General features: G+C 41.4%; 1 protein-coding gene across 2 annotated transcripts in view; it reads right to left on the bottom strand.

Moving 5' to 3' along the window:
- Positions 1–14336, bottom strand: part of C7H1orf21 (chromosome 7 C1orf21 homolog) — a 124885-nt gene that overhangs the window by 32545 nt on the left and 78004 nt on the right. For both annotated transcript variants that reach the window (XM_075833448.1, XM_075833449.1), the window contains exons 3-4: positions 7946–8040; positions 2149–2225 (exon numbers count right to left, since the gene is read on the bottom strand). In XM_075833448.1, coding sequence (XP_075689563.1) covers positions 2149–2225; positions 7946–8040 — 172 coding nt within the window. The remainder of the gene's footprint in view (positions 1–2148; positions 2226–7945; positions 8041–14336) is intronic.

The following is a 14336-nucleotide window of genomic DNA, read 5'->3' on the forward strand; positions in this document are numbered from 1 at the left end:
AAAATAGCAGAAAGGTTGATACTTCTTCTCTTCTTTGCATCCACTTGCTTCAAAATACTGATGCAAAATACGGACGAAATCTGCAGTGAATGAGGCTTTAGGGCCATGTTCACATGTGCAATACAAGGAAAGGGAATTTTGTTTTAGAAAACCTCATTCACAGGATGCAGTAAAAAAAAAATCTGCATGTATTGTGCTGTAGATTACCCACGGAAATGCCATGGATTCCGTCATTGTATGAAATGGGTGAAAACCTCTACAAAATCTGCACATGATGATCTTGAAAATGTTTATGCGAATTTACTGCAGATATTTGAAAGCAATCCTCCATATGTGAACAGGTCAGCTTCATGTCTGTCAGTCTCTTTCATTGTTTTCCCTGTCTCCTCTATGTGATGTGTTGTCATGTTTTGTTTTTTTTTTAAAGCAATTTTATATAAAAATGTAACATTAATTGCGGAATGTAATAAACCTGGTGCCCTCATTTTCATTTATTGTGCCACCAAATCCCGGGCCCCTCTTCTTTCATCCAAGATGGTTGACAGCTCTGGCCAATCCAAGAGTAGGGTGGAATGTCTCAGACTACCGAAGAACGAAAAGATTCCACAGCACTGGACTGCAAGTGGGTGCACGCCTCAAATAGACCTGGTCCGCGGTCCTGGATATCAAGCAGACAAAAAATGGACAGAGGCAGCACTTCCAAAAAGAGCAAGAGCTATTTATTCACCCATGCGACGTTTCAGTCCAACTGGACTTTTTTCAAGCATGTCTCAGACTACCGAAGGACGCACTGCATCGGGTAGTCTGAGAAGCGCTGCAACCATCTTGGGAACCCTGGAATCAGCAGCACAATAAGAGTATGTTCACACACAGTGTTTTCAGATGTAATTCTGGCATTTTACACCTCGAATTACGCATGAAAAAACGGCTCCATTTCACCTACAAACATTTGCCCATTGCTTTCAATGGGTTTTACGGTGTTCTGTTCCCACGAGGTGTTATTTTACGCGTCGCTGTCAAAATACGGTGCGTAAAAAGACGCCCGCGAAAAAGAAGTGCATGTCACTTCTTGGGACGTTTTTGGAGCCGTTTTTCATTGACTTCATTGAAAAACAGCTCCAATAACGTGCGTAAAATATGCTGCGAAAAACGCGAGTTGCTACAAAAACGTCTGAAAATCAGGAGCTGTTTTCGCCTGAAAACAGCTCCGTATTTTCAGAAGTTTTTGGTCACTGCGTTTTTGGTCACTGCGTTATTGGTCACTGTGAAAATTAGGGCACCAGTTACATAAACTATGCATTCTCCAGTCATTTCTATGTAAAACCGGAGGGTCATTTCAACTTTATTAACATCACCTAGAGACAGGCAACCATGTTATACCAGTAAATACACTCACAGTGGAGCAGTTGATGCAAAACTCATAATAATAATCATTATTCCACCATTAGTGTTACACTGTTACCCCATGGATGCGCCCTGTGTTTTTACCCAGCACTAGCATGCCATGTTATCTTGTTGCTTACTGAATGCCAGGGGTCACACGACATGTGGGGGGGGGGGGGGTCACATGACTGAAGCCAGTTAAGCCAGTTAGGCCATGGAAGCATTACACAGGACTGATCCATGGGCTATACCATTCTACCATGCAAAGTCAGGGGTCTACTGCACGGATATAAAGGGTATGTTCACACGCAGTGACCAAAAACGTCTGAAAATACGGAACGGTTTTCAGGCGAAAACAGCTCCTGATATTTCAGACGTTTTTGTAGCAACTCGCGAAATTAAAAACGCCTTAAAAAACGTCCCAAGAAGTGACATGCACTTCTTTTTCGCGGGCGTCTTTTTACATGCCGTATTTTGACAGCGACGTGTAAAATTAGAATACCCCTTTTAATGCTACAACATAAAATCACATTCTAGAGAATTTCGTGCTTACAACTTTGTAGCTGCAGAATAAGGAGTCAGCTAGGATACAATTCTTGATGCCTCTAGATATTAAGCAGTGTTCACAGCAGAGTACTGAAGGGGTTTCAAATATTACTTTGATTTCTATATTTTTAATCCATCCAAAGAAAGATTAAAAAATTGGTGGAAAAAAATGAGGAATACTCCATACCACAAAGAGATTACATTTAGCTTGTAACTTACTTTATTCGATTCTGATGCCCTGGTCCTGGAGCTTCTGTGTTATTTCTAGGTCGAATGTTATGAGTCGCACTTTTCTCCTAATATATAACAAATACAGTTCTTACTTGGATATATTGCAGTTACAGTATTTCATAGTAAACATTACTGCCACACAGTGCCATAAAAAAAAAGTATAAACCGTTATATTTCATCCCAACTAGAATTGTACTGAGCAAAAATAATAATAATAAAAAAGTGTACAATATAATATACAAAGCAAAAGTGATCATAAAAATCTGAAATCATAATCTGAAAGCATTTTAACCAATTTCTCCACCATCTACCCCTAGATGAAGGCTCAGGGAATAATTATATGTATAACGCACAGAAATGAAACGGTGTTTGAACGAGCATCCCATCATTAGGATATCATTTCTTTTAGTGCTTTACCTTTTTTCCGGTCATTACAAAATAAATATTTGTGGTAGTAAGGGACAACCATCTCTACCCATTCATCAAAAATTCTCAAGCACATGCAAGATGGTGAATTAGGTATTTAACTCCTGTACTTTTCTGGTTGTAGAAAATGGAGTCGAAATTGTCTATGTTTTCAATTCTCTTATAGCTCGCCAATTTAAAATTTCTAGTACTTTTCTCTTTGTAAAAAAATAGTTTTTTAATTATGAATACTGACTAATGCAAGTTCAGTAATATGTATTATGTATAAAGCAATTGTCAAACCATTGGTATCTGGCCAATAGTAATCAATAGTGTGCACAACTATATGTATAGCGCAACTCAAGGGTTGAGATTACATTCCGAACGTAATTTATTGATTTTTTTTATGGGCCAAATGTCTGTTAAAGTGTGTCATATTAGCAGACGTTCTTGTGCCATAAGTAAAAAGGTCTTTATGCTGCATTTTATGGAAAAAATAAAATGTTTGTGAAAGAGCAGGGATGCGCGTGCGTTAACGGTAACGCTTTCATTGCACCCGAATGCTCATTAGTATAAACTTAATAAAACGTATTTCTCGACAAAGGAGGCAGTAAGCAGAAAATGAAAATAAACGTTAGAAACAGGTTAGCGTCCTCTACAATACCCGGTTACTAGTTTAATACGGACATTCTGGTGACAGACTCCCTTTAACATTTTATCCACACCTTTTTTCCTAAAGTTTATGAGAATTAAACAGGTATTAAAGAAAAAGGTATTGAAAGGTATGCCACATTGTTTTACAAAATAAGTAAACCCTGCAAAACTTGATGTGAAAGAGTCTACAATGCATCACTAAAAGTTTTTTGAAGAACAACTTCGAGTAATAAAAAAAAATATTTATGAACTGTTTTTTTTTTTGTTCAAACAAGTCTAATGTGGGGCCCTCGTTGGGATATTTCCTATCTATACTATGCTAGAACTTTACTCTAAAATTAGAAGTTGGAGAGATCCTGTAAAATGAAGGTCATAAATGATCACTCCTGGACCTCCAAGCACCAGATTCACCTCACTTCACGAGGTGAGCGCCTTCTTTCTATTTTTGAGGAGAGACTTGTTTCCCACCACAAGCCCATTTGGCACAACTTAAAAGTATGTTAGACACCTTTGTGTTCCTTATGCCACTTCATGGCTAGTGTACATGTACTTCAACAATTTGCACTGAAAATTCTAGCACATTTTGCCTATTAATCTCTGTTAGGCTACATTCACATGAGGGTATTGGATTCACGTGATTGAAAAATGCACGTGAATCTTGTCCGCGTGTGTCGCGTTATGCATCAGGGTGCTTTGCGAGTGGCATGTGTTATTCATGCACTCGCAAATCACATATATATATTTTTTTCAATCGAATTGATGTGCAAATCACGCACTGCACACGGATGTGCATCAGTGTGCGGTGCGTGGTTTTCACACACCCATTGACCCATTGACAAACGTACCAATATAGGACATGCAGTGAGTTTCACGCAGCAGACTCTCGCTATGTGAAAACTCACACTTGTGTACGGCCCCATTGAAATCAATGGGTCCGTATGCTGCGCGTGATTTCCATGCGCAGCACACGAACGTTATTCACATTGGTGTGAATGGGCCCTTAATGTGTGCACTATAAACAGCATTTATAATTATATATCTGCCAGATCCATATATCATTACCCAAGTGCCCTCTTGTGCATGAGCAAACAAAGAGGCAGCCTGTTCACACAGCTTATTTTCAGCCGTTTTTCAGGCCGTAAACGCCCTGAAAAATGGCTAAAAATACGTGGGATGAACGCCTCCCAACATCTGCCAATTGATTTCAATGACAAAAACAGCGTTTCAGCCCGACGGGGGCATAAGAAAACGCCCCGTAAAAAGTAGTGCATGTCACTTCTTGAGCCGTTTTTGTAGCATTTTTTTATTGTCTTAATAGAAAAACAGCTCCAAAAACGTCCGGAATAAACGCATCAAAAAACGTTTGATGCTTTAAAAACGGTTGAAAATCAAAGGCTGTTTTCCCTTGAAAACTGCTCCGTATTTTACAGCCGTTTTTTGTTTAGCGTGTGAACCTAAATTTGTGTAGCCTAAATCTTGAGAGAAAATCTTCTGCATAGTACAAGAAAACACAATGGGGAAGGGGTATTGGATAAAGGGGTAATAACATGCAGGGCTCTGACCCTAAATAATATGACAGCACACAATATAGACACACAAAAGGCATGCTCACATGTGGCAGATTTGCATCCGATACCTCAGAATGGGCGATTGTAAAAATCCTTGCATATACTGCAGAAAAAACTCCGTAAATCTGTCCGTGTGCGTTGCGTTTTTGCATCAGTGTGCTGTGCATGTGGCATTTGTTTTTCACGCACTTGCAAATGATGCGTGACACATGGACAGCACACGGATGTGCGTCTGTGTGCTGTCCGTGGTTTTCACGCACCCATTGAGTACAATTGGCGACTAGGTGCATGAAAACGCACCAATATAGGACATGCAGTGAGTTTCACGTAACGGATACTTGCTGCGTGAAAAACTCCTCATGTGTGAACGGCCCCATTGAAACCAATGGGTCCGTGTGCTGTACGTTGTTTCAACGCACAGCACACGGACAACAATCACGCTCGTCTGACTAAGCCCTTAGTGGTGCAAAGCAAAATGGCAGGAAAGATTTTCAGGATGAATTCTCAAAAGTGATCAGTCTATACCATGTATGAATGCAAATACACTGTTGTAGGTATTTTAGAAATAAAACATTTATTTATAGCTATTTCCGTTTTGTGACCTAGAATATACTATGTTTGATGCTTGTGAGAAGTAGGTTTTAAAGAACATCGGTTCCAGGGTTATGAGGACTTGACCTCAAGTACCATATTTTTCCATCTAACTTTAGATTTTTAGTCAGAAACAAACAATATCCCAATAATTACATCTAGGTCTTATTCCTTTTATCTTTGTGTCTTATAAAGATCTTTTCTTTACGTGCCCTCAATTAACCTTCATGGGCTCTTGATTTCTCCTCACATGGGCTCTTTCTTTCTCTGCCTCTTGTAAAACCACTATTGCTCCTAACCTTGTACTTTAATCTTTAGAAGCTGGAGTCCAGTAAAGATTACAGATATCCTGCCCACCCGAGGAAGGAAGATGTGCGGAGATCGATGAAGAGTTTTTAAGTTTTAATAAAAATCAAAGCATTACCTTTCTTATGCTATAATGTCGCAATGAATGAGAGAGAATCAGTACATCAAGAAATCAAGTAAAACTACAAATAAAGATGTTGATATAATACATATATGTAAGATTTAGGTATACGATATACAATATAAGTGCAGCTATCAGAACACTTCCTACTTTCTTCTTTCCTCATTGTTCCAAAAGTCATTGCACATTACCACTTTTCAGGGGCTAGTTTGGATAGTACTAAATCTGTCACCTATTCAGGGATAGTTTTTGGGAACATGTGATTCCGGTATAAAAAGAAAGTGTGTGTGTGTGTGTGTGTGTGTGTGTGTGTGTGTAAAATAAAATAAATAAGCTTAAAGAATTTGCGGATGAATTCATAAAACCATGCATCAAAAAAACCCTGAATAAAGATGTATTGTTTGGGTAGGGGAAATATTTTAATTTCCCCATTAAATATATTTGATTTGAAATCCAGTGGTTATTTCATCATTTATTCACCCCTAAAACTATTTGAGTTCATTTCCTTTCTTATTTTTTTTAATCTACCACCTTCCTCCCATACAATGTTACTGATAGCTGCTACTGGACACTGCCTGTACTATTCAACAGTCATCAAGCAGAATGAGGAGTGCCAATTCAAAGATGTGCTTCTAGACTCATGGTGCTTGAAGGTCAAGCAAGAGGGATGAAAAGGAAAATCCCTCACCTCCATGTCAAGCACTCTAGATCTCATCATTCTTTCAGCTAGACTCATGGTGCTTGAGGGTCAAGCAAGAGGGATGAAAAGGAACATCCCTCACCTCCATGTCAAGAACTCTAGATCTCATCATTCTTGCATTTGATTGTGACATCACTGACCTAAGGCTTTTGAGTTCTGTTAGTTGCTACTGCAGGAGCTAAAAAAAATATATGGGAATATAGACACCAACCATGACCCAGCATAAAGTTCTCTTGTCTTCTAATTCATAGGTGGCATAGAAAATCCGCATGGGTAGGAGAGGTATCTCCTGACATGCTAAGCCGCACCCACAACCAACACCGTCAGTCGAAGCCATGCCACTATCAAAATTAAAAGCTATTAAAATCAAATAGTGTAAGCACAGATAACAAACTTTGTAATATACAGTATCTTTAAAAGAAAAATATATTTTTTTCAACTTTTCAAATGCCTCTTTCCCTCCATACTTGGCTATTTATCTGTCTGTAATTGTTCAGAAAACTCTGCACTCACTGAATAACAATATTAACTATGAGGCATGAAGTCTCATTGAGAGATCATATTACATAGAGCAGAGCTGCAGAGAGCATGCGTGAGAAGGAAAGGGAGCCTGCACGCACGCACACACGCACGCACACGCACTTTTGTTGAAAAGATCATATTTTAGTAAGTATTATACGATCTCACACCAGTGCTCAATTGATTTCTTATATTCTTAACACTCGGATTCTGCTTTATCTGTAGGATGGGGTGGAGGGTCTGTATATAGACTGCCAGTTCCTATTGCTAATAATGGAGCAGAGGATTGTAGACAGTAGTGAGGCAAAGTGGACATGGGGAGTTCACCTAGGACACTGATCAAGACCCTCTGCTAGGGGGAGTGGGTGCTGTATTGGGATAACATCATAGCAGGCAGTGCCGGCCCCTTTTGGAGCGGAGCTCATAATAACCTGATTATTAGACATAAAGCCTGGAGAAGGGGGAAACTGATGAAAAAATGCATCATACAGGTGACCTTGTGGTGAGGAATATTGTTTGTACACACACACACATGTTGGCTTATTCTGAAAATTCTCCCTCCATGATAGGTACCCTGTAAGCCTTCTCCATACCCCCTTTGGTAGTAATGCCCACAGTCCATGCTGCAACTACAGAAAGTAAGTTGGAAGTAGGTCTAAGACTGTTGGCACTGTTCCTGCTTCTTGTGGCTAGGTCAAGGGCCTCTTGTCCTGCTGGAACCCAATTCCATTTGTGCAAAAACATAGAAACATAGACTGCCGAGCATTGGCATAGATACAAATTCTAAGCTATATAAATGAAAGTCAATCATATTAACTTAGAATGGATCTTACCATTTCATCTACATGTACCGTTCAGCTTTAGTATCATGCTACTAGAAGAAATTCTGCAAGTGGATAAAAAAGAACAATAAATTCCTACCAAATTCTCTTGGTTCTTCTGAACAATTTTGTGCTCTTCCTCATCTCCATTTTTCATGTACTTTACTTCTTCTACTGGTTTGATCCTGTATTCATCTATTGAGATAAAATAACAATAATATATACAACTCTGAGGGAAAGCTATTTTTTTTTTACATATTTTATTGTCTCTATAGGCATTTATATATAAAATTATAATCCAAAACATAGGTTGTATGTAGGGTGTTCAGTAGATTTAAAAATACATTGATTTTTTTTGCATTTTTACAATTTCGTTTTTTACTCCCCGCCTTCCAAGATCCATAACTGTTTCATTTTTCTGTCAATAGAGTGGTGTGAGGGCTTATTTTTGCAGGGGAGTTGTAGTTTCTATTGGCATCATTTAAAGTACCATATGGAACCACTGGGAAATGGAAAGAAATTATTTGTCGGTGGAATTGGAAAAAACTGCAATTCCTCCAAAGTTTTTTGGGTTTCGTTTTTACGGCTTTCACCGTGCGGTAAAAATGACAATTTAACTTTCTTCTTAACATCCCCCTGTCCATGGATGTTTTGTTAGATGAAATAAAAGGATTTTAAGGCAGGAAGGCCACTTTTTGCTTTTCGTTCTTCTCTGGATTGTTGAATAACTTTATTCTGCAGCTCAATACGAGTACTGTGATACCAAATTTATATAGGCTTTTTATATTTTACTACTTTTACAAAGAAAAAACTATTTGTTAAAAAAAAGGTGTTTTTATTTGTGTCACCACATTCTGCGAACCGTAACTTTGAAATATTTTTGTCGACTGGGCGGTATTCGGGCTTATTTTTTGGTACATATGATTTTTGATCACTTTTTCTTACATTTTTTTTTGTGCTAAGGTGACCAAAAAACAAAGATTTTGGTGTTTAAACCCTTCGCGCTCCACGACATACTATTCCGTCATGGTAAGTGCATCGTTCGCGCTCAGTGACAGAATAGTACGCCGCGGGAGGAATGGACATTTTGGCCATCCTTCCGACACATACAGGAGCGGTGACAACTGCTGTCTCGTACAGCAGTTGCCGCAGCTCCTTCAGTGGGGACCGATCGCGGTGTCCCCACTGATTAACCCCTTAGAAGCCACGTTCAATAGCAATCGCGGCTTCTTAGGGCTTTAACCACCATTGACGGCCCGCTACATGATAGCGGGCAGCGATGGTTACTATGGCTAAGTTATGGCTCTTAGAATAAGGCAACACAAAAAGTAAATTCTTTTTTCTAAAAAGTATTTTATTGTGCAAACTCCATAAGACATAAAAAAAACTATAAACATATCGTCGTAATCTTATTGAACTGCAAAATAAAGCAAATATGTAATTTATAGCGCATGGTGGATGGTATAAAAAAAAATTAACAAAAAACAATAGTAGAATTGCTGTTCTTTAGTCACCATGCCTCTTAAAAATAGAATTAAAAAAATGATAAAAAAGTCGCATTCACCCCATGAAAACTACAACGAATTCCTCAAGGGGTTTGGTTTCCAAAATGGGGTCACTTTTAATGTGTTTCCCCTATACTGGTACTTCAGAAGCTCTGCAAATGCGACATGGCGCTCAGAAACCAATCCAGCAAAATTGACATGCCAAATAGCGCTCCTGCCTTTCTAAGCCCTGCCGTTTGTCCAGCCAGCAGTTTATTACCACATATGGGGTATTGCCGTAATCGGGAGAAATTGCTTTACAAATGTTGGGGAGCTTTTTCTCCTTTAGTTCTTGTCAAAATTAATAATTTGTACCTTTTATCGGAAAAATGTGATTTTCAATTGCACAGCCTAACTCCACAAAATGCAGCAAAAAACCTGTGGGATCTAAATGCCCACTATACCCCTCGATAAGTTCCTTGAGGGGTGTAGTTTGCCAAAGGGTCTCTTTTGCAGGTTTCCACTGTTTTGGCACAACAAGACCTCTTCAAACCGGACATGGTGCCTAATAAAAAGGAGGCCTCAAAATTCACTAGGTGCGCCTTTGCTTCTGAGGCCGGTGCTTCAGTCAATTACCACACTACGGCCACATGTGGGATATTTCTCAAAACTGAAGAATCTGGGCAATAAGTATTGAGTTGCGTTTCTCTGGTAAAACCTTCTGTTTTACAGGAAAAAAAATGGAATAAAAGGGATATTCTGACAAAAAAAATGAAATTTGTAAATTTCACCTCTACTTTGCATTAAATTCCTGTGAAACACCTAAAGGGTTAATAAACTTTCTAAATGCGGTTTTGAATACTTTGAGGGTCTAGTTTCTAAAATGGGGTGTTTGATGGGGGTTTCTAATATATAGGCCCCTCAAAGCTACTTCAGAACTGAACTGGTACCTAAAAAAAAAAAAGGCTTTTGAAATTTTCTTAAAAATATGAGAAATTGCTGGTTATGTTCTAAGCCTTGTAACGTCCTAGAAAAAAAAAATAGAATGTTCAGAAAAATGATGCCAACATATAGTAGACATATGGGAAATGTGAACTAGTAACTATTTTGGGTGGTATAACCCTCTGTCTTACAAGCAGATGCATTTCAATTCAGAAAAATGCAATTTTTTTCCAATTTTCTCTAAATTTTGCTATTTTTCTCAAATAAACACTGAGTATATCGACCAAATTTTACAACTAACATAAAGCCCAATGTCTCATGAGAAAACAATCTCAGAATCGCTTGGATAGGTTTAAGCATTCCGAAGTTATTCAGATTTGAAAAATGGGCTCTGAACCTTAAGGCCCAAACTATGCTGCATCCTTAAGGGGTTAAATGATTTTATTTTTTTAGGCCATTCACGATGCGTGTTAAATAATGGTATATTGTAATAGTTCGGACTTTTACGGATGCCGTGATACCAATTTAGTATTTTAACAAATATACTAATTTCTCCTGGCTCTAATATCAACAATGTATAACGCAGGCCGGAGCAGGTAAAATAGATTCGGTGGAATCCAAAAACACTCTAAACAACGTACAATAAAACACAGCACAGTTTTATCGCTCACAAGGCACTGGTTAAACAGTCCAACTTGTAGTCGGTATGGACACTCTCCCCCAGTAAAATGCAATAGACAGTCCGCGATCCAGTGAGGGTGTGGATGGTTATTCTCATCCCTGTTCCACAGAGCTCCGTACAGTCTCTCGACGTTGAAAACTCCTGGTAGGACTGGGAGAGTGTGCCCATACCAACTACAAGTTGGACTGCTTAACCAGTGCCGCAGTGGCGGATTAAGTGTACCATGGGCCCTGGGCTGTTGATACAACTTGGGCCCCCCTCACACAGAGTTCACAGCAGCACAGAATCTGCACGCTCCTCTCCTGAAATACTCTGTGCTGCTGTGAACTCTGCTCTTACCATTACGTGGTGACTTGCCAATCATGTGAAGGTGTTATTGAGGACAGGAGTGGAGGAGAGGTAACAGACTGAGCTACGTAATGGTAAGAGCAGAGTTTACAGCAGCACTGAATCTGCACGCTCATCTCCTGAAATACTCTGTGCTGCCTTAAACTCTGGTCAGGATCCTGTTTTTTTTTTAAATGCTGCACTGTAGCGCAGCCTTATATAATGGATCGAGCGGGTTCCCCAGCAGCATTTAAAAGAAACAGGATCCTGACCTGTCCACAGAGTTTAAGGCTGGGTTCACACGTGGCGGAATTTCACTTGAGTTCTGCTGCGGACACTCCGCAGCGTTAATCCGCAGCGGAGCCATTTCTCCATTGACTTCCACTTAAATTTAGAAGTGTTCGTTTAGACGATGCGTAAAATTCCGCTGCGGAGCATAGGCTGCGGAGCGGAATTTGGTGTCCGCAGCATGCTCTATCTGTTGCGGAGCAGTGGCGGACTGGTTGCGGACTCATGGCGGAATTTCTCCATTGACTTCAATGGAGATTCTAAATTCCGCAATGAAGTCCGCAGCTGTCATGCACATGTTATGTGTGCTGCGGATGCGTCTTGCTTTTTTAACATGACATTTCTTCATTCTGGCTGGACCTATGTATTTCTAGGTCTACAGCCAGACTGAGGAAGTCAATGGGGCTCCCGGAATTACGGGAGCGTTGCTAGGAGACGTCAGTAAATAGTCACTGTCCAGGGTGCTGAAAGAGTTAAGCGATCGGCAGTAACTGTTTCTGCACCCTGGATAGTGACTACCGATCCCAATATACAGCAACCTGTAAAAAAATAGAAGTTCATACTTACCGAGAACTCCCTGCTTCTGTCTCCAGTCCAGCTTCCCAGGATGACGTTTCAGTCTAAGTGACGGCTGCAGCCAATCACAGGCTGCAGCGGTCACATGGACTGCCGCGTCATCCAGGGAGGTAGGGCTGGATGCCGAAAGAGGGACGCGTCACCAAGACAACGGCCGGTAAGTATGAAATTCGTTTGCTTTCACTAGGGAAAGTGCTGTCCCTTCTCTCTATCCTGCACTGATAGGGAGAAGGGAAGCACTTTTCCCTCAGTCCGCAGCAGCTAGTCCGCATCAATTTACTGCACATTTTGGGCAGATCCGCAGCCGTAATCCGCAACCCGGATTAGGTGCGGCATTGATGCGGACAGTTGCGGAGGAAATCCGCCACGTGGGGGCATGCCCTAAGGCAGCACAGAGTATTTCAGGAGAGGAGCCTGTGATTGGCTGCAGAGGCCGTCACGTGGGATGAAGCGTCATTCCTGGAGGCCGGCCTTCTGACATCATCCTGACGTGCGTGACCGCCACTACAGCCTGTGATTGGCTGCAGCGGCGACATGGATGAAACGTCATCGCCGGACAGGAGGAATGCAAGTATGAACGTATTTATTTTTTTTTAAATTACATTAAAATTGTATTTTCCGTGCGCCGAGCATGTACTGTCAAGGTTGTTGAAAGAGTTAGTGCAGCCCATTAACTCTATCAGCACCCTGGACAGTACCATGCTCGGCGCACGGAAATTACAGGTTCGGTCCGAATCAAACTTTTTCGTGAAATTCGGCGAACCAGCCGAACCGAACTTTTCATAAGTTCGCTCATCTCTAGTCATAATGATGGCGGCTGCGCGAAAGTCTCGCAGCCGCGCATCATACACTGATGACACATGGAGCCGTTAAGTGCCTTTTGCGCACGGAAAACGCCGCAGTTTTTGCGTGAGCAAAACGCACACGCTCGTGTAAATGAGGCCTAAAGGGTAAGTCAATTTTTAACAAACTTCTAACATGTCATAGTGACATGTCAGAACTTTTGATGGGTGGGGGTCTGGGTGCGGAGACTAAGCGGCAGAAGCGCTCATGTGAGCAAAGAGCCACTTCATTTCTGTTTGGCTTTTTCTGGAAAGCCAAAGTAGCGGTGTACGGGCTCATTGACTTTCTATGAGACCGTACATAAGCTGCTCAGCTTTCCGGAAACAGAAACCAAGTGGCTCAGCGCTCACACGCGTGCTTCCGCCGCTTAGTTTTAGTGATCAGAGGGAGTCGGCGAGAGACACTGCTTCCGTAACCATCATTCAGTTTTATGGGACTTACGGATGGTGGATATGTCATACATTTTTCTTATGGGAAAACTGAGGGCTGTATGGGGGGATTATATTGCAAGGGGAGGTGAGTTTGTCTGACTTCTGGGGGCTCTATAGGGAGGTCTGAGTGTCTGATTCTGACATCTCTGTGGGGGGCGGGTAGCCCCCCCCATAGAGCCCGTCGCTCAGACCCCCCCTATACAGCCCCCAGAAGTCAGACAATTTGACTTACCCTTGTAATATATTAGTAACTAGTGAGGGCTCTATGGGAAGGGGGGATTATACTGAATGGGGGAGGGGGGTTCTAACCATCTAAGTGACTCCAGAGGACTCCATGAAGGGGGGAATAACCCCCCATCCCATCCCCCATAGAGCCCTCAGTATTTCAGTATTTATTATACAGCAGGGAGGGTTGAGCGTGTAACTCACTGCTGAGTGTCTATGGAGGGAAATTATTGTCCCCCCATAGAGTCCTCTGCAGTGAGTTACACTGCTCAGACCCCCCTGCTGTATAATAAATACTGAAATACTGAGAGCTCTATGGGGGATGGGATGGGGGGTTATTCCCCCCTTCATGGAGTCCTCTGGAATCACTTAGATGTAAATTAAGATGGAGACGAACATGAACACTAACCTCCTCGTTGCTCGACCACCGCCCTTCTCGTCTGTTCCTCACTGTCGGTACGTGAAGCGTCAGAGGGGCGTGTTCTACCACGACTAGCAGACGCACGTCTGCTAGTCCTATCCAGCAATTGATATCCATCCCCCTCCTCCTCATCAGCACTGCGCTGCCCTCTGTTGCAGTCCGCCCGCCCTTCCCTCTCAACGGCCATTAGCGGCGCTTCTTGTGAACGGCCATTAGTGAGTCCAACCGCGATTTAAAATGATGTGCGTTTCGGGTTGCGATGGGCCCCCTAA

This window comes from Rhinoderma darwinii, chromosome 7 (genome assembly GCF_050947455.1).
Source record: "Rhinoderma darwinii isolate aRhiDar2 chromosome 7, aRhiDar2.hap1, whole genome shotgun sequence".
Taxonomy (NCBI): Eukaryota; Metazoa; Chordata; class Amphibia; order Anura; family Rhinodermatidae; genus Rhinoderma; species Rhinoderma darwinii.